We start from the raw sequence: 18,494 nt of genomic DNA, 5'->3' as shown, positions 1-18,494 counted from the left end.
CACTTTCATATCGGAGTGGATACGCTTGAACAGGATTATGTGTTAGATGTTCTTCGGTGTATTAGCTGCGTGACTCCCCTCGAGTAGCAAGCAGCTGCCAAGCTTGATCCAGCACCGCTTCCTAATCAGAGTGGATACGATTGGACAGGATTATGTGTTAGACGTTCTTCGGTGTATTACCTGCGATAACAAAGTACTATATTCTACAAAGCGCCAAGTAGCTGGCCGGACGTGCTCGGGTGCAGCACTGCGCAGAACTGCGCGCAAAACGGACAGACTCCATTCAGTCGCGGGAAATCACCCTTCGAGCGTGACGAGCCCGGGTAGTCGCTCCTGCACATATCCCAGCACCTCGCCCACGGCCCCCACAAACTCAACGTAGCAGTCCGGCCGCACCAGCACCGCATACTCGTCCCCGCTCTTGACCCACGAGCACCCATACGCTTCGGCGTGCGTCTCCTCCTCCACCGCGTCCTCGGCCCGCAGCTGCGCGCCCACGCGCCGCGCCTTCAACCCGGCGAGTCTGAGCAGCGTCACGAACGCGGGCGCCGCGACGGCGACGCGGGCCCGCGGCGCGCCCACGACGACCAGCAGATAGCGCCCGTACGTCAGCGTCTGGTACAGGCGGCGGGCGTGTCCGGAGCAGGGGTCCGCGAGCCACAGGTCGGGCGCGCGATGGCCCGCGGTCCAGACGGCGCGGCGCGAGGCGCGGACCAGCGGGGACGCGACGTCGGCGTACTGCACGCCCATGCCGGTGATGAAGCCGGCGTTCTTCTCGATCAGCTCGACGTAGCCCTTGGCGTCGGCGAGGGTGCTGCGGACGAGCTGTGCGGCGACGTCGATGACGCCCTTGGCTGTTTCGCGGCGCTCGGTGTCGTAGCTCGAGATGAGTGCGTGCGCGGTCGCGGCGGGGAGAGACGGGCGGCGCAGCGTGAAGTAGAGGCGCCAGATCAGGTTGAAGGCGTCGGAGAGGCCGGTGTTCATGCCCTGTCCGCCGTTGACTGAGTGCACGTGTGCTGCGTCGCCGGCGAGGATGTAGGGTCCTTCGGGGGTGGGGTGGAGGAAAGTGGATGCCACGCGTTCTTTGACTGTTGGCTGTTAGGATTGTGCGTGATGAGTGGGATTTCGGTACTGACTTTCGAATTTGCTGAACCATTCGACGTGCGTGAATTCGACGGGGTGGGGGGCCATGTGCCTTCGGATCGATGCCTCAGTCTTCTCCTGCGTGATCTCGCCGTCGAGCAGCACGTAGAATCGCTGCATGCCACGCTCACTGCGTCGAATTTGTAAGTCACCATTTGAGCCATTGGGACGTGGAGCTTACCGTGGGATCCATGCCATCCTCGACTCGCCATCTACTTGAAGTGTCACAATCTCTCTGGTCACAGGGAACGTGGTGTCGATCCAGCAGTCCAGCACGGCCCACACCATGTTTGGCTTTGTGCCCTCCCAGCCGATGTTGAGCTTGTTTCTGAGGAAGCTGCGGGCTCCATCGGCCGCAAGACAGTACTTTGCGTGTACTGTGCGTTTCGCCGTTTGTACCGTGACGCTGAGCGGGGAAGTTGTGTGAGAGAAGGTGAGCGCCGGCTCGTCGTAGTGGATAGGTGTGTCGATGTGAGACACGAAATGGCGTTCAATGTACGGCTGGCCGATCATGAGGAGGTTGTTGTAGAAGGTGTGGGGAATGCCGTTCCACCACTTGCTCTGCCGGCTTGTAAATTCTCCATCTGCGTAGGTTGTGCTTGCTGTCCGAGACTGTTAGCAAGATAGTCCTAAGCACCATTGACGGCTGACTTACTATTGCATTTTACGCCTTCTTTTAGGAGCTCTCCGAGAATACCTGCATCTTTGTGGCCTTGCTCAGCATTGCTAGCTACTTCCAGATACTGCTGTGTGCGAGCAGTGATAGCGTCTGCACCACCAACTTCGAGAGGGCCTTGCTTCGCGTCTAGAATACAAACACTGAGGCCGAGTTGTCGCGCGAGCAAAGCCGATAGTAGGCCTGTCGGTCCCGCTGCAGAAGTCAATATGTGATAATTTAATGTTGTTAATCCGCAAAAGATGGCTTACCTCCTACAATGACTAGGTCGACATCTTCGACGGGCTTGGTGGAGTCTGTATGATGCTCATCAGCATGAACGCCGTTGCTGAAGCCCTCGGGAATAGCCATGATCGATAGTCGAGTGTGATGTAGTAGTTTGAATTACGTTTGCGACGTTTTTCGTACAGAGTTCATGCAGTGTGGTCAAGTATTGTCCAATATACTTCCCGAGATCGTCTACGAATCCGACCCTGCGTTCTTTGATCTTGCATTTCTGGACCCACGTACAAAAATCCACATGCATAATAACACTCCGATGCTACTACGGAGCATTTCCGTGGCCTACTAGGGTCTTGAACGTTGCTTACCAGATCCTTACCCGTTGCTTGTCAACCCATACCTTGTGTCCAAGACCCGAGTCACGCGCTTTTCAGGTAAGCGTCTAGGTATGTAACACCGGATAAGGTCGAGAACTTGATACGGTGCTACAGAAATGCCGTAAATGAAACACCGGCATTGTTTGGTGGTCTGAGAAGAGCAGGTCGCTCGAGTCGCCTGTATGATTGCAGGCCACAAAAGGTAGGTCGTACGCATGTTCTTGGCGGATGACATAGCTCACCGGCGATAGGACAGCATCAGGAAGCACAGGCGGAGATCTGATGGTTCAGCATCGATAGCCTGTCTAGGAGGCGGATGGCTCCTTCAATACAGGTAAATTGAGTCATCGGGATACATGCTCGATGCGGAGATTCGCAATGTGCCAATACGAATGCGTGGGGAATACGGTGCGGGCCGAAATGTGGCGTATGTGGCGTTCACATAGGGTCAAGGTTATCATGAAGATCGAGTGCAGGTTCTTGCTTGCCTACACTACTGTATCGAAGTTGGTGATGAAGGTGCAGAGGCCGAAGTGCCGAAATCTCGCGCTTGCCTCGGCACACCCAACACACCCGTCGCAACTGCCGTCTTCCTCCCCCACCGCACACCACCATCGCCAGACAAGAACGAGAGTCATTCAAATCGGTCCTATTGCGCTAAAAAGTTACTTCTCGACATCGGCCCGTTCCGACTTCCTCTTGCGACGAACGTTCAATGTCCAACAAGCTGCCAGGAAACAGCCACTGACAACGTTGAAAACCGCGGAATAGCTTGCAAGACCTCTCCAGCCGGAGTCAGTCTGTCGCTGAATAGCACCAGCAACTGGGTTTCCAATCAAGCTTGCAATTGCGTTGCCTGCAAACAAAACTCCGATCCTCCCCCCAAGTGTGCTCATGTCTCGAGTCAGGGTCGCCGCACTGGCTGGAATGAGGCTAATGACACTTCCGCTGACGAAGCCATATGCGACGACCCAAACGATCAGGCCAGCGAGAGACGTCTTGATGTATGTCCACCCTGCTGCTAGAGCCCCACAAGCGATTGCCGCTAGTGCTTGAGTGAGTACCGGACCGGAGATGAACTTATCGGCAACAAAGTTGGGAATTATTCGACCGAACAGTCCACCAGCGTTCATAATGCTGATAAGGTAGTAGGCGCTCATACCATGCAGTGGGAACTCCGTATCCTGTACCCAGGCGCTGATGTAGAAGTATGGGATATAGATGCCTGCAAATGTGAAGAAAATACCTGCGACGAAGAGAGCATATTCGTAGTCTTTCAAGCAGCCGAACTGGTAAAGAGTGCGTTTGGCGGGACTCTTTGTCAAATCAGACCGCTGACGAACGAGTAGACATCCAACGCCGGTCGTGACGAGCACAACAAGTGCTGTTGCTCGCATAGCCCAGCTGAAGCCCACAGTGGTAAGGAGGCGCCGCGCAAGGATTGGATACACGATTCCACCGAGCGATGCGCCAGTGTTGGCAATGCCAACCGCGAAAGCACGATTTTCCGTGAAGTACGTGGGGACGATTGCCGTAGACGGAACGAGCAGCAAGCTCATACCAAGGCCCGAGAGGATGCCTTGCGAGAGCAGCACTTGGTAGTACACAGGGCGCCTCGCGTCCGTGAACTCTCCACTGAACGACGTGAATAGCAAGCCAAGCGTGATGAGCGCACCACCGATGAGAGACATCAGTCGCGCGTGACCTCTGTCAACGAAGGATCCGGTCGCAGAGCCACAGGCCAGCAACAGGAACGTTTGGAGGGAACCAATCCATGAGATTGAGGATGGTGTCGAAAGCGCCGGTGTGAATGAGCCGTAGTACTCCTGGAAAGCCCCAAAAGCGTTTATGAGACCCCTTTGCAAATTAGCTGAGTGCATCTCAATTTCTGACGTACTGACCAGGAATTGAACATGAGAAAGAAGCCCGCAACGACTTGAGTCCATGGTATGAGTCGCGACGTCATTTTGTCCAAATCTGTGTGCAGAGCGACTTCTGAGGCTGTTCTCTCAGCTTCCGTAGTTTCTTGAACGAATGGGTCAGGCGAACCGAACAAAACGGTGGACTATCTGGACTGAGTGTCTAGTCGGTCAGACTTCTCAGCTGTTACACGATTGGATCACGCAAAAGACCACATGAAACTAGGAAGGTCCGCAAGCGAATTGTGCTGGGTCAAAATCTTTACAAGGCTTTCAGGTGGTCACACAGATGCGGCTGAATGGGTAAGCAAAGCGGAATGAGGCCGTGTGAGGACATTGCGTACTGCACAACATAAGTCGAATCGCCACTGACGCGATCGGATCATCCCGACGGATGCAAGGACCACACGAGGCATGACATATGCCCATGCAACGGTTGTGGGCATGCATCGGGAAGGTTGGCTTCATGCTTGTTTACCGGTCTTGGCATAATTCTCGGCGACATACTATTTGAGACTAGTCGGGTATAGTTCTACTCGGGTCTTGATGAGGTGACGGATCCTCCGTTGTGGCAAGTGGAACGCCCAGGGTTACTTCCAAGGATGATAACGCCTAGCCAGATTGCATAGAGAACCTCGGGGTGGAGGCTGTCGCACGGTGATCACACCCCAACAAGGCCAGCCAAAGCTCGTGGCATATCGGAATGAAGGAATGGTACTCGTGGAGGTTTTTTAGCAGTCCATAAAGGCACAGGATGTTGCACATACTGGGCAACCGAACACCACAAAGACTCAAGTGAGGTCCTCGCGACTACTCTTTTGATCTCCACCTTAGACGATCGTTGCAAACATGCCTCTATTGTTCGGTACGAGCAGTGCGGAGGATCGTGCTCCATATCACCCTCAAGCGGACACTATGGAAACGTCCCAACGGATTCTCGATGTCATCCTACGCTACAAATCACCTATCCCTAAAAATTCTCCAAACCGTGGTGATGAGGGAGCGCTCAAGTTCCTTGGCCTCATCTATCGGTCAGTGAAGAACAATGAGACAGTTCGAATGGTCCTGCCAGCTTTCCCTTTCAAGAGCCCAAATAGCAGCGTCAAGGTCCTGGGAACGCTTCCAGACAAGGCTGAAGATATAGCACTGGCGCACTTGAACGGCCTGTGCGCTGCAATCGAAGACATTTACTCCCCTGGCGCGGTACTGACTATTGTATCGGACGGTTTGGTCTACAATGGTATGTTAACTGCCACCGTTTGTTGTTTGGCTGCTGATGTTTCAGATCTTCTGGGTGTATCCGATCAAACTGTCTGGACCTACGGCCAGTCGCTACGTCAACTTACCAAGACAAAGGGTTACACACACATCGAGTTTGCGAGACTGAAAGATCTGCTTGGTATCGCATCTCTACGCGATGATGTTGACGAAATGACATATGCGGCGACTGCACCTTCGATTCGCCTTGCGTTGATGCAACGCTATGGTACCATCAACTGGGATGCCATCACCAACGAGTCTTACGTCAACAACGACGAGAACAAGCGTTTGACATACTGTGGATACCTGAAGTTCCTGGCATTGGACCTTGCCGACACTTATCCAATTGGTCCGGAGCGGACGAAGAGCGCTTTCAAAAGAGGCGTAGAAACCATCGCGAAGAGCATGCTGAAACGTGGAGAGGCTTTCGCCCGAGCAGTCCGTGAGAACTACTCTGACCATGTCCGACTCTCCATTCATCCAAGCACGGGCGAGGACAAGATTTCGATCAACGTCTTGCCGGTCGAGAAGGTATTAACGCCATGGCATAGCACTATCGCGATCAAGGTCGATGGCACGGTGCTAGCAGGACAGCGTCAATCTTTCGAAGAGGACACAAACATGGAGCTCGTGTCTGAGAATGGAAGGCCCAGCTACTTCCGCGAACGTTCAGACTTTTATCAATGGGACTGCCCAGCTCCTGTGACATTCGAACCAATGTATCCATGTGGGATCATGATCAGACCGTCTGAAAAGTCTAAACGCCTATCTATCCAAGATGTGGATGGTCAGAAAGTACGACAGCTGGCAGAAGCCAACTCGCCTGTCATCCTGAGGGGCTTCGCCCAGACGAAGAACCGAGACGCATATGTTGCAAAATCGTACGAAATGGGTGTACCTACACCGTGGAAATTTGGGCTTGTTCTCGAAGTCAAAGATCGTGGAGCTGAAGGTCAGGGCCTCAACAATGTGCTAAGTCAAGAGTGGATGCCCTTTCACTTCGACGGCTTGTTCAAGACTGAGAAGCGGACCCGGGACGATGGCAGCGAGTACCTTGTCCCGAACCCTCCGCGATTCCAGTACTTTGCTGCCGTCACACCAAGCCCAAAGAACACCGGATATACGCTGTTCTCAAGCTCAAAACTTCTTTTCGACCATCTTCCAATGGACAAACCACTGGAACATCTCAAGTCTTTGACTTGGTCTGTCAAGACGCGCTCTTTCGATCAGTCCATCATTGATGGCATGCCGCTTGTCGTAACTCATCCTTCTACTGGCCGACCTTGCCTGAAGTTTCACGAGCGGTGGCCTCAGGAGAAGACACGATTCGACCCAACAGAAGTGGTCATTGAGAATGGCGACGAGAGCGTGTGTGATGTGCTGGAATCGTTGTTGCATGACCGTAGAGTATGCTATTGGCACTCGTGGCTCGAAGGCGATCTAATCGTCAACGACAACATCTCGATGCTGCACACGAGAAGCTCGTTCCAGGCTGGTGTTGACCGAGAGCTGTGGCGCATCCATTTTGATTGAGCTTTCATCTAGTTTTATCTAATGTATCTATCTGTGTTTAAGGGCTGCTACGTCGTTTGAGTAAATCCGGAAGTAACAGTAAGAGGCGTTCACGACGCAGTGAATGGGGTTCTCTATTTCCTAGTTCGTTATCATAAAATTGTATCTTGGCATCTTCCTCTGAATACCCGTCGAGCTATGTGTCACTTGTTGCCTTATAATTATGGCTTATCTCTTTCGCGTTCTGACCGCTGCAGTTACCCTTTTGTTGTTATCAAACATCCTCTCTATCTGTTCAAGATGAGAGAGATTCAATACTTCTTACTCACTTCCAGTCCTTATCAGCGGCGTCGTATGATGGAATTGTTTGACTCACGAGTCTGCAGAAGTTGTAGCGAATTTTGGCGGTAGGTGCGCATGTAGGATTCCGGACGCAATAACCGAGTCGTAAGAGTAACTCGGCGATTCTGAGACATCTCAATAGAAGATGGGTACCCATATTGCTGATAGAGCGGCCCTTCTTTTATTGAGAGAAGTGGAGAGCAGAACAAAAGGGGGAATCTGGCTCGCAAGAAGAATAGTTTAAAAGCGTAGAGGTCTCCCAATCTAAGATAACACATAGGGCAGACAGTGAACACACAATGCGGACTTTTCCTCTTCTTATCTCGGGCCTAATTGCTCATAGCGCCGCCGCACTCCTTACAGAAGTCGAATACCCCTTTCATCCACCAGGGCGTGGAGATCTACGCTCGCCGTGCCCAGCACTGAACGCAGCTGCCAACCATGGTCTACTTCCTCGTTCTGGCCGGGACATTGATCTTGCAACAGCTGGTAGGGCAGTTCTGTTGGGATACAACATGACGTACGAAACAATGCTAGTAATAGGACTTCCGGCCCTTAAGACTTCAACTACAGGCAATACCTCAACGTTTCATCTGAGCGACTTAAATCAACATTTTCCTCAAGCGGTGGAGCATGATGCAAGTCTGACGAGGAAGGATGCGTACTTTGGTGGCAACGGCCACTTCAATAAGGCGACTTGGAAAAGGACACTAAAGAGTTGGGGAAATATTGAGATTGTAGACGTATGTATAAATGAGTACTTTCGGCACATGTGCAGAGCCGCTAATAATTGGGTAAAGATTGCAGCTGCTGCAAAAGAACTCAAAGACCGCTACGCATACGGAGAGAAGTACAATCCCACATTCAATGGGACGTTTGCTAGGACACCCGCGTTGCTCCAGTATGGGCTTATGTTGTCAACGTTTGGAAACACCGTCACCGGGGATGGCAACTTAACACTCATTCGATACTGGATCGAAAAAGAGAGATTACCGCTAGAGCTTGGGTGGCAACCATCTGCTATTGAGCTGACCCTACCTCGAAATCAACTTCTTGCAGGGAACATTTCTGCTCTTTGGGATGTCTTGGAAACAGAATAGAGACATTTTACGCAGATGGTCACGAGTAGTACACGGGATTGGCCTGATCATCCCCGTGTCGACGAGGGCGCGTGCAGCCACGTTATCTAGATATGATCGTTGAGCCAAGGGATGTTCGAGACTGTATGATAGGGCCGCGCGAAAATACGATATTACCTTCACTTCCACACACCGCGTGAACGGGTAAAATACAACACCACCCCTGCGGTGTTTTTGACGGACTTTCTTCTGTGTAATTTACCCGTTAAAAGTGCGGTGTTTTTTACCCGATTTTGTACCCTAGCGTCAACTAAATTCAGATGGAGAAAGATCAAAGTAAAGAGATTACTCTTTGAGTATAAGGCTCGTATAGCTGCCAAGATATGACGTGTAATGTATCTCTACTGGTGAGAGACTATGTAAGAGGTAACTGCCCGTCCACCCTCCATGTAAGTCCTAAAATTGGACTATGCTAGCTAGAGCGCCGCATCCCATGATCAATGCCAAACCGGTAAGAAGTGCACTCACAACGTTGCTCTGCTTTGCATCCTTCTCTCTAATGACTGTGAATCTTTCGTGCCCAAACTGAATTCTTGCATAGGTAGTCGTCCAATCCAGTGACGGAGCCCAGCGGCTCAACCAGGCCTCGATAATCTTCTTGGTTCTGGCCGAAGCAGATCGAACGCCAATATCACTGGGAAGAAACCATGCCTGTACAAGTTGGAGGATGTTGCAGGACAAAGTCCTGGCACGGTAGGACATGGCTTGATCTCACATACCGGCACGTGATGTAAGCAGCATCTAATTGGCGGGTTTGCGCGACTGTGTTTACCACCTGCCTGGCTTGCAGGCTCGGCTTGACACTGTACCTCTACCTTCCCGTCTCGCAACGTCATTTCGGTGACGCGCCAAGGCCCTGTCAGCAGACGATCACCACGGACGCGTCGTTCATCCGTCCAAACGAACAAAGAGCGCCCCTGCATCTCTTCCGCTACCCACCACTTAGCTGCGTGTTGGAACGGCTCGATGCTTTCCCCGAGCGGCTTAGGATCCTGCGCGCCTGTTCGCCATCTTTGATAGAGCCGTTGCCAACTCCGTTCCGCGCCCAGAATCTGACCTTCTGGGGCGGAGTTGAATTCGCCAGCTACCTACCTACGCGTCTCCACGTGCCTTACGCAGTTATCTTCTCATCTCACCGGTAGTGAATCTTTGTTGCCACAGCCAGGCCTCGAACCAAACTGACATTCGCCTCCTTACGCTTCGGCCTCCTTTGCCTGTCGAAAAAGGTCTTTCATCATGCATACCAGAGGAATGGAGACAGATGATCCTATCTTTCATCGAGCGGTCTCTTCGCAGGGCGCCGACTCTGAGCGCATCAGTATCGAATTGCAGCGTCTAGCTACGCAAGCTGGTGAGACTTCGTCGGCTGCGGTCGGTGCAAAAGGTGTCAATGCTAATGGTGGTCGTTCTTCGGCTGTTGAGCCATCACCTGGCCCTGCCCGCAAAGTATCTCGGCTCCAGTCTGTCGTAGAGATCGCAACTTTGGCTGGAATCAGTTTCTTAAATACCATGGGGTCTGGCATTCTTATCGCAGCTCTACCCAGGATTGCTCAGGACCTGGGTCTTCCCCAAGGACTCATCCTCTGGCCTGCCGCAGTATATGCCTTGGCAGCAGGATGTCTATTGCTCATATTTGGTGCTACCGCAGATATAATAGGCACAAAGCTAGTTTGGGTCACAGGAGGGTTTCTTTATACTGCATTCACACTTGCCATAGGATTTGCGCAAACTGGCATTCAGCTGATATTGTTCCGAGCATTCCAAGGTGTCGCCATATCTATGTGCCTACCAACGGCTGTCAGTCTTATCACGAACACTTTCCCAAAAGGCAAGTGGCGCAATACGGCATTTGCCATGAATGGGATGGGCCAACCGCTAGGCTACGCTCTGGGCTTGGTGTTGGGCGGCATCTTCACAGATACTGTTGGTTGGAGATGGGCATACTATATGATGGCGGTCATCAGCTTTTGTCTTTCTACTGCGGCGATCTGGTCTTTGCCCTCGCTTCGCCGCACCTCGGACAAGAAAGTGGCGCGTCAGCTGCTCGAGGACATAGACTGGCTCGGAGCTGTCATAATGAGCGTCGGCCTTGGTCTGTTGTTTTACGTCCTGGCAACTACATCTTCTTCGTATACCAGCATCCGGAGCGGTCCTTCAATCGCTATCTTAGTGGTATCACTGCTCCTCCTAGGCTCATTTCCGTTCTGGATGCATCACCAGACTACGCGAGGCAAGCCAGCTCTTATACCTAATCGTCTCTGGAGTCAAGCTTCCTTCACAACCGTGTGCATTGCAGTCTTCTTTTGTTGGGCATCTCTCAACGGTGTCGAATACTTCACAACGCTATAGTATGTTCTAACAGTACAAAGCGCGCATCTAAGATGTCTACATTACTAACCAAGCTTGTTTAGTTTCCAGCAAGTCGAGGGTGTCTCCGCCTTACAAAGCTCTATCCGCTTCCTTCCTCACGTCGTGATGGGGATTGCAGTCAACATTGTGACTGCATATCTCGTTTCGCGAGTCAGAATACAGTACTTGGCTGTGATCTCTGCTTTGATCACTATGATCGCACCGCCATTGATGGCTACAGTGGATGTTGGCGAGAACTACTGGCTTGCACCCTTTTGGGCGCTGTTCCTATCACCAGTCAACCCAGACGGTATTTGAGGCACCCCTGTCTCTGACCACTGTCAATGGCACTAATTGACAACCAGTCTTATTTACGGTATCGAACCTCGTCATCTCGGATGCGTTCCCTCCAGAGGTACAATCACTTGCCGGAGGTGTGTTCAATGAAGTCAGCCAGTTCGGAAACTCTGTTGGCCTGGCCGTCACCGCGGCTATCGCTGCGAGCATCACCGATCGTTCAACCTTCGAGCGAGAGGAAGACGCGTTGATGAAAGGTTACCGGGCAGCCTTTTGGACAATCTTCGCTGGGACAGTGGTTGTCGTTACGGTAAGCGCGTTTGGACTCAGACACGGCGGCTTTATTGGTAAGAAGAACGACTAGATATGTGTCTAAGTCCCAAACGATAGCCCCTGTGAGCCAAGCTGCGAGGGTTCTGAGTCGCTATACGTCAAGTAAGGCCAACGAACGGGGCAATTATGCGAAGAGGGCAGACGTGTATTCAGAACGGAATCCATCGTTAAGGGAAATCTGCTGCAGTCCGAGACTCGATCTAATCTTTCTAACACAAAACGATCAGACTATACAATTCCACCCGTAATGCGACGGTTAGTGGATCAAGATGCTAGATGAGTATAATGCAGACGAAGTCAGCGTCGATACGTGACACCAGTACGATAGTTAAATCCAAGCATGTTTCCTCGGTGCGTCCGTCATTAGTACAGTATCCGTTGGGACTACGCTACTTTGCCCTACCTGGACGAAATTCCCATACATGAGACTATTCTATAAAACTTTCTTATTCTCACTCGACGCCACATCGAACAATCACACGAACACTGTGTACGGCTGCAGCCGCAATTAGCAAATATCAGCAACCGCTACGCTCTATCAACAACCAGATTCAGTAAGTGCTTCCGATGACATTCAATCTTGCGAAAAAGATTGTCAGATAAGATGACTGAGCAACACCGGCGCTCGTATGAGCGGGGCCGATCGACAGCCGAGACCACGGTTTGATCTAATCAGATGGAAGAGATGGTCGCGATTTGTCGTCGGTATTGATTTCGACCAACAGGAGTGAATATTTCTTCCCAAGAAGTCAGGCGTGCGACTAGTAAAGGATGAACGGCGGGAGGGGAACGCTCCGAAGAGGTCAAGTATCCTTCAATGACTGCTGTCTTGGAACTTAAAAGGGCCGCACTCATTGCTTGTCAAGCCTTGATCAGGATAAGCTCTTCAATTTGTTAACGAAGCAGTACCGACCTTGACAGAGTGAGAGACGCAGACGACAAGATGGCTTCCAAGCATCCTACCTCGCACGAAGACACTTCCCCATCCGATCCGATTACCAGCCAAGAGAAAAGTAGTGCGACTGTTCAAGCAAGCGGCAGAGCTGTTGACGATTTTCGCAAGCCCCCTCTTGAATCCGACACTCCCGGTGTCAAGAAAGTCGAGCGCTTTAGTCATGTTCTGTATCACTCTGGCACGGCTGGGCGTCTGCTGCTCTACGTCCTCGCCGCCTCGATTGGTCTGACGATGTTTGGCTATGCTCTCGATCAGGGCATTACATCGCAGTTCACCGTCATAGCCGCATCGTCCTTAGGGCACCACGCCGAAATCAGCGCCGTCAGCACTGCAGCCTCCATCATTCGCGCCATCTCAAAGCCTTTTATCGGAAAGCTATCGGATATCACCTCACGTCCAACATGCTATTTGATTGTTCTGATCTTCTATGTCATTGGATTCGTGGTTGCAGCGACCTGCAATGACATCGCTGCTTATGTTATTGGCATATCGTTCACAGCGTTTGGAAAGTCAGGCTTAGATCTGCTGGGCGATACCATCGTGGCGGATCTTACGCCTTTGGAATGGCGCGCTTTTTGGTCTGGGCTGCTAAGCAGTCCATTTATTATCACTGTGTTCATCAACGGATTCATCGCAGACGCCATGATTCCAGATAAGTATGTATTACTCAACTGAACGTATTGGAGTCACAAGCTGACAGTGAACCTGCTCTACAGCTGGCGTTGGGGTCTTGGTATGTTTGCGATCATGATGCCAGTTCTTCTGATACCTGCAATCTTAACACTTTACGGAGTCCAAAGACGCGCAGACAAGCTCGGTGCCATCAGCTTCGGTGAGGCTGGTATGGCTCGTAGAGAGGGCATCAAGGTTCACACCGGCAAGGACTACCTCAACCTTGCCTGGCGCAGTATCATCGAAATCGATCTTGCTGGTCTCGTTCTCCTCGGCTTTGGTTTTGCCCTTGTCTTGCTTTCTTTCAACCTTGCAAAGACAGCTAAGGGAGGTTGGAGTAACCCCTCCATGGTAGCTATGCTCGTCGTTGGCTTCATAATTCTGGGCTTGTTTGCAGCTTTCGAAATCATGATTGCACCCAAACCTATCATGACCCGTCGCATCTTCAGAAACAAGGCTTTCATTTGCGCCTTGATTGTCGACGTCGCTGGCCAGATGGCAAGCTCTACACGCGCTACTTACTTCTCATCGTACATGTACATCATCAAGAACTGGTCGAACTATGCCTGGAACACGTTTCTCAACATCACTACACTGGTACTTTGCCTCTTCGGTCCACTCGGCGGCATTATCCACCGCATCTCTCACCGATACAAAACCCTCATGGTGCTTGGCGCTGTTCTCAGACTTGTCGGAAATGGTATTCTGATGACAGCTGATACTCGCAGCACCCAAGATACAGCTACACTTGTTGTGTCCCAGCTATTGCTGGGTTGCGGTGCTTTCACTGTCATCGGTGCTCGAGTTGGTTCCCAGGCTTCAGTGCCACACGAAGACTTGTCTTCAGCCATCGCAATCATCGCGCTGTGGAGTACACTTGCATCGTCTGTCGGATCTACCATCGCTGGATCTATATGGCAAGACAAGATGCTACCGTACATGCGCGAAGAGATGCCCGACGTGCCCGAGAAAACCCTGAAGACCATCTACGGTAGCATCAGGAAACTTCGGGCAGAATACACCTGGGACGATCCGATCAGAAAGGGTGCTGTCCGAGCATATACTCGCGTCAATGGTATACTGTTCTTGGTGGCTGTGGTTCTGAACATTCTGCCTGTAGTGTTCTCGCTCTGCATGCCTGGTAAGTTTGCAAGCATATTTGCGTTACTTCTGCTAACAATTCCTCAGATTACTACCTTGGAAAACAGCAGAATGCTGTCACAAACAAAGGCGTCGATGGTCAGCTTGTGCAAGTCGAGCAAAGGGTCCAATCGACTGACAAGACCGGTACATGGGTAAAGATCAAGAATATCTATCGCAAAGAGACGTGATATTCGGAGCTCTAAGCTCACGGCAACATGCAATTCTTAGCCTCGTAGCCATGGAGTTGTGGTTTCAGCCTCGTGTCTGAAGGATTGTATCGTCAGCCTTGGGCCTGCTTGTTACCTGATAATGCTATAGAGTCAGGTGGTGCAAAGCTTGCTTGATTAGAGCGTTGGATAGCGAACCGCAGGATGACTGTACAGCCGCGTGTCCTGTAGTATAAAAACTCTTCGAAAAGTCTGTCTGTTGATGGCGTTAGACGAGGGAGCAATTGAGCTTGTCTCGAGCTTGAGATTGTTATTTTCGTCTGAAAACGTTAAGCTCCGACTGTAACAACAATTGGCGAGCGAGAGTCCGTACAACTTTGTCGGAGTCCCCTATAAAAATATTAAACACTTAAATTACTTGCTGTCAAGTCAAGTTCTTTGCGTATAACTTCTTCTTGGGCTCTATGCTCAAAGGTTGAGGAGGCTGACTAAGCGGCCCTGTTTTTTGAGTGGGGACTAAATTTGGGGGTACATACCATGTTCGTCAATTCTGGCGGCCGAATCCCAAATAACTGTAGGCACAGTTTGAGGGTACATGTCTTAGGTACTTACCCGCGATTGCCACAGTTGTTACACATCTCATGCTGTATCTTTGCTCTTCGCTGTCGAGGTCGAGCGTCTCGTTCGGTGAAATCAAATGGCGGTCAAGCGTTGTTCTTGTTGAACGCTGATCCGGTGAGGCGATTCTAGACACCTGTGGATGATGCAGAGGGCGAGTAGTTGGATCAACGTTACTGCAGGTACGCAAAGATTCCCGTCTCCCCGTTGTCCAGGGGCGAAAAATGGCTCAACTCTTCCTGAAGGACCGCGACTGTAGGCTCCGACGTATGTACTGAGAACACAGTGTCTCTCGCAGCATCGAGCAGGCAGCTGCAATCCGTTTTGAAATTCTTTAATCACAAACTATTGAATTGTCGCTCGTATCATGATGGTGTCGTGATATTAGCGTCTGTCGACGTTAAAGGAGGGTGGATGTCGAGGAGAACGTGCAGGCAGCCCTATTCCGGGCAACCTGATTGGTCGGTATTCTGCTGCCTTGTGAAACGCTGACGACCGCAGCGAATGCAGGGTAAAGTTGAGAAACTGACAAAGAAACACGTGTGAGACAGCGGCCGGAAGTTACGGATCCTGCGTCATCTAGGTCAATCTTCTTTCCAGGCTGTGGTTATCGCATATCTCGAGAGTTTATGCTTGGCTTCAGGCAGAAGTATTTCCAGACCTAGTGTTCGTCGGGTTAATTGTGTACCTGTCGCGGGCTGTGGATGTCAACGACCGCGGACCCACCGGGTACCGACCGTCCCGCTTCCACCAGATACACGACTCGGTGTGCGTTGTTCATCAAAGCCAAACGAGGGTGGCGTCCGGGCACCGATCGAATGTTCCAAATGGCCTCCAGTGAGCAGGTGATGGTACAACTTCCCGGCGCTGGGTAATTCTATACTCTTGTCCTCGTGCTTTAAACGGCAAATATTTACCCCAGATTACTGTGTGCCGATGGCTGTAATAACGGAATCGAAATATATTGCTATTGTATGCGGGGATATTGAGGTTCTGCGGGTAAATGGGCTTAGTGCGCCGTAGGAATAGATTAAACTAAGGGGTGCAGATGTTTCGAGAAGGTCCTTTAGACTTGCTCGCGCTTGCGACATGGCCGTGAGCGGTGGTGAGCTGGAGGCAGCAGTAGTTAGGACCCATCGTGACTGTACACAAGACTAAAAGGGGGAGTTGGTCGAGAGGGTCCGAGGCGCTTGATTCGGAAGCTGACGACATCTTACGACACAGCGCTGTTTCGTATCGCCACTCAGTGCTGCAGTGCTACAGTGGGTCACAACGAGACTCAGGGCTAACTGCAGCTGCGCTTCGCATCCGTTTGAAGCTGAGATGAGCCCTTCTCTGGAGAGCCCACCCAGCGAAATGAAACGCGTCCGAATGTACGCAAGCGAGGGGCTTTGACACGCACCGCAGCAGAGGAATGAAGGCAAGACGTGAGGCACATTGTGGTCTCGACGCACCATCTCCCCTGGCACAGTCCCTGACTTGCCCTCTGGGGAACGGGCGGAATCCGAAGCGTACGGTAGTGAAACGGGTGGGTCGCGAGCTGAGTAGGGGACCAAGGGCGTGGTCGCTGAGTGGTGCGGTATTGGGCCATTAGTGCCGCTAATCTGGGCGGGGCGTGGAGCGCTCGGCACCCGCCAGATCAGGCCAAGCGTAATCTGCAGGGGCGCAGCTGCCTCTTAGATAAAGCCAGCCCGTGAGGCCAGTTGTCCAGTTCTCCAGCCCCTTCAGTCTTATTGAACCCAACTCCACCCCTCCAGATGCAGTCCACTAAGGCGCATCGACAACTTCTGACATCACGGGGATGATGGATTCCACAACTTTTTTTTCTGAGGCCATGACCACGCCAGCTATGATGGCCTCTGGTCCCCTCACCCCCCCGCACACAGATTCCGTGCCCACCACCATCAAAATGGAAGACCTCCAGGTCCCATACACAACACCATCACCATCACCATCATCGATGTATTCATCGGAACCCTCCACACACACCCCCGCTCCCTCGACAACAGAAGGCAAGCCGGTCAAGAAGAGGAAATCATGGGGTCAAGTACTCCCGGAACCCAAGACCAGCCTACCACCTCGCAAGCGGGCCAAGACCGAGGATGAGAAGGAGCAGCGGCGGATTGAGCGCGTAAAGCGCAACCGTCTCGCTGCCCACAACTCCCGGGAGCGCAAGCGCCAGGAGACTGAGCACCTCCAACAACAGAAGGACGCCCTCGAGTGCGAGATGTCTCAACTTCGCGCGAAGGCTGCCAGAGTTGACCAGCTGGAGGCCGAACTGAGCTACTGGCACCAAAAATACCCTGGTGAGCAGGCCGAGACAACCGACCTGACCTTCAGTTTCACCGAGACAACCGAGACAATGAACCCCTCGCAAACCCTGACGGCACCACCCTTCTCCCCCATCTCAATGGACTCGATGGACTCTCCAAGAGACTCGTCCTGCCAGCCTGAGACGCCAGCCTCATCATTCGAGGCCGCCCCCGAATTCGACTTGACACAATATCCTGCTGCGATGTTGTGCGACCTGCAGTGTCAGTCGGATTCGGGCAAGGCCTCCCCAATGGCGGCGATCCTTGCCTACCTTTCTCTCTTCAACCTGTACATTCAGTCGATTCAAAGCCGATTGTCGTCGAAGACCTCTTCGACTTCGATCAGTTCTCTGGAAACTCTCTTTCAGTGGAATCCAATGTTAGCCTGGCTCACAATGATGATTTCTTTGGATCAGCCTTCTTTGGCACAGGCTCAACTTCAGACTACTCAGGCCTTCCTGACAGTTTTGATGCAAAGTTCTCTGACATGCAGAGTGCCTCTGGCGCACCTTTCGGTTGCGACGAGGCTCTCGCAGCAGACAACTAGCTTCGAGAACGTCATCAGGCCTGGTAATGAGAAGAGCGAGACTGGGTCTCTCGATGGCGTCCGAAGATCACGAATGATGAGGTCTTGTAGGCTTAGACAATTAGGTCGGCGTACCGGTGTACAATCATGGAAGACGGCAAGGGAACAGGTTGGGTGTGGTCCGACACGGCGTTACAAGGAGTTATGATCATGTATCAACATCTTCGAGGCTTGGTACATCTCCTGGATCACGTTTTGGCAAGCTGCACACCAAGGGCTGGTGGTTAGATAGTCAAACAATCAAGTTCTCACACACTACTCATCATCTTTACAGTGCATCGTGACATCCCTTGTCTCCTATCCTGCTGCCTGATCGTTCTGGCCCACGGCTACCACGGCTTCACATCTCCTGATCACCCCGCAGTGACATCGTGCGCTCCACTCGCTAATTCTAGACGTTTCTGTGGGTCTCGTTTACAGCGCCAGCCACAGCTGAGTGCGACGCGCGCTGACGCCATCCGCTGTAGCGCGC

The 18,494-nt window shown here is 52.0% G+C and overlaps 7 protein-coding genes across 7 annotated transcripts; 5 read left to right on the top strand and 2 right to left on the bottom strand.

Annotated features, from left to right (window-relative positions):
- Positions 1 to 2,563, bottom strand: C7974DRAFT_442442 (FAD binding domain-containing protein). The gene is made up of 5 exons (XM_046145405.1): positions 2,071 to 2,563; positions 1,799 to 2,014; positions 1,325 to 1,745; positions 1,137 to 1,273; positions 1 to 1,088 (listed from the first exon to the last, which is right to left on the bottom strand). Exons 1-5 carry the CDS (start codon positions 2,168 to 2,170, stop codon positions 298 to 300), a joined length of 1,665 nt encoding a protein of 554 aa, XP_045993452.1. The 5' UTR covers positions 2,171 to 2,563; the 3' UTR covers positions 1 to 297.
- A 332-nt stretch (positions 2,564 to 2,895) lies between these two features.
- C7974DRAFT_48764 (major facilitator superfamily domain-containing protein) lies at positions 2,896 to 4,511 on the bottom strand. The gene is made up of 2 exons (XM_046146729.1): positions 4,468 to 4,511; positions 2,896 to 4,419 (listed from the first exon to the last, which is right to left on the bottom strand). Exon 2 carries the CDS (start codon positions 4,362 to 4,364, stop codon positions 3,084 to 3,086), a length of 1,281 nt encoding a protein of 426 aa, XP_045993451.1. The 5' UTR covers positions 4,365 to 4,419; positions 4,468 to 4,511; the 3' UTR covers positions 2,896 to 3,083.
- Positions 4,512 to 5,252: 741 nt separating this feature from the next.
- C7974DRAFT_318290 (Pyoverdine/dityrosine biosynthesis protein-domain-containing protein) lies at positions 5,253 to 7,130 on the top strand (the record flags this gene model as incomplete). The annotated part of the gene is made up of 2 exons (XM_046138648.1): positions 5,253 to 5,577; positions 5,623 to 7,130. 2 exons carry the CDS (start codon positions 5,253 to 5,255, stop codon positions 7,128 to 7,130), a joined length of 1,833 nt encoding a protein of 610 aa, XP_045993450.1.
- A 620-nt stretch (positions 7,131 to 7,750) lies between these two features.
- On the top strand, positions 7,751 to 8,711 carry C7974DRAFT_475070 (Chloroperoxidase; the record flags this gene model as incomplete). The annotated part of the gene is made up of 2 exons (XM_046146626.1): positions 7,751 to 8,194; positions 8,252 to 8,711. 2 exons carry the CDS (start codon positions 7,751 to 7,753, stop codon positions 8,549 to 8,551), a joined length of 744 nt encoding a protein of 247 aa, XP_045993449.1. The 3' UTR covers positions 8,552 to 8,711.
- Positions 8,712 to 9,400: 689 nt separating this feature from the next.
- Positions 9,401 to 11,929, top strand: C7974DRAFT_465801 (major facilitator superfamily domain-containing protein). Its single transcript, XM_046146305.1, has 3 exons — positions 9,401 to 10,938; positions 11,002 to 11,249; positions 11,305 to 11,929. Exons 1-3 carry the CDS (start codon positions 9,827 to 9,829, stop codon positions 11,598 to 11,600), a joined length of 1,656 nt encoding a protein of 551 aa, XP_045993448.1. The 5' UTR covers positions 9,401 to 9,826; the 3' UTR covers positions 11,601 to 11,929.
- Positions 11,930 to 12,259: 330 nt separating this feature from the next.
- Positions 12,260 to 14,785, top strand: C7974DRAFT_442436 (major facilitator superfamily domain-containing protein). Its single transcript, XM_046145404.1, has 3 exons — positions 12,260 to 13,180; positions 13,241 to 14,337; positions 14,385 to 14,785. The coding sequence occupies exons 1-3, from the start codon at positions 12,513 to 12,515 to the stop codon at positions 14,525 to 14,527; spliced, it is 1,908 nt and encodes a 635-aa protein (XP_045993447.1). The 5' UTR covers positions 12,260 to 12,512; the 3' UTR covers positions 14,528 to 14,785.
- Positions 14,786 to 16,851: 2,066 nt separating this feature from the next.
- On the top strand, positions 16,852 to 18,280 carry C7974DRAFT_402162 (uncharacterized protein). Its single transcript, XM_046142667.1, has one exon. The coding sequence runs from the start codon at positions 16,926 to 16,928 to the stop codon at positions 18,168 to 18,170; it is 1,245 nt and encodes a 414-aa protein (XP_045993446.1). The 5' UTR covers positions 16,852 to 16,925; the 3' UTR covers positions 18,171 to 18,280.
- The last annotated feature ends 214 nt before the right edge of the window (positions 18,281 to 18,494 follow it).

This window comes from Boeremia exigua (genome assembly GCF_020726555.1).
Source record: "Boeremia exigua strain MPI-SDFR-AT-0100 chromosome Unknown C7974scaffold_11, whole genome shotgun sequence".
Classification (NCBI taxonomy): Eukaryota; Fungi; Ascomycota; class Dothideomycetes; order Pleosporales; family Didymellaceae; genus Boeremia; species Boeremia exigua.
This window is presented reverse-complemented; position numbering and strand designations above follow the sequence as displayed.

Bases quoted from the DNA above. Each gene is read 5' to 3' on its own strand.
- C7974DRAFT_442436 (XM_046145404.1), top strand. From the start codon at position 12,513: ATGGCTTCCAAGCATCCTACCTCGCACGAAGACACTTCCCCATCCGAT. The intron at 13,181-13,240 runs GTATGTATTACT...CCTGCTCTACAG, and splicing joins GACGCCATGATTCCAGATAA to CTGGCGTTGGGGTCTTGGTA. The intron at 14,338-14,384 runs GTAAGTTTGCAA...ACAATTCCTCAG, and splicing joins GTTCTCGCTCTGCATGCCTG to ATTACTACCTTGGAAAACAG.
- C7974DRAFT_442442 (XM_046145405.1), bottom strand. From the start codon at position 2,170: ATGGCTATTCCCGAGGGCTTCAGCAACGGCGTTCATGCTGATGAGCAT. The intron at 1,274-1,324 runs GTAAGCTCCACG...AATTCGACGCAG, and splicing joins AGGATGGCATGGATCCCACG to TGAGCGTGGCATGCAGCGAT. The intron at 1,089-1,136 runs GTCAGTACCGAA...AACAGCCAACAG, and splicing joins ATGGTTCAGCAAATTCGAAA to TCAAAGAACGCGTGGCATCC.
- C7974DRAFT_402162 (XM_046142667.1), top strand. From the start codon at position 16,926: ATGATGGATTCCACAACTTTTTTTTCTGAGGCCATGACCACGCCAGCT.
- C7974DRAFT_48764 (XM_046146729.1), bottom strand. From the start codon at position 4,364: ATGGACTCAAGTCGTTGCGGGCTTCTTTCTCATGTTCAATTCCTGGTC.
- C7974DRAFT_465801 (XM_046146305.1), top strand. From the start codon at position 9,827: ATGCATACCAGAGGAATGGAGACAGATGATCCTATCTTTCATCGAGCG. The intron at 10,939-11,001 runs GTATGTTCTAAC...AAGCTTGTTTAG, and splicing joins GAATACTTCACAACGCTATA to TTTCCAGCAAGTCGAGGGTG. The intron at 11,250-11,304 runs GTATTTGAGGCA...ATTGACAACCAG, and splicing joins ATCACCAGTCAACCCAGACG to TCTTATTTACGGTATCGAAC.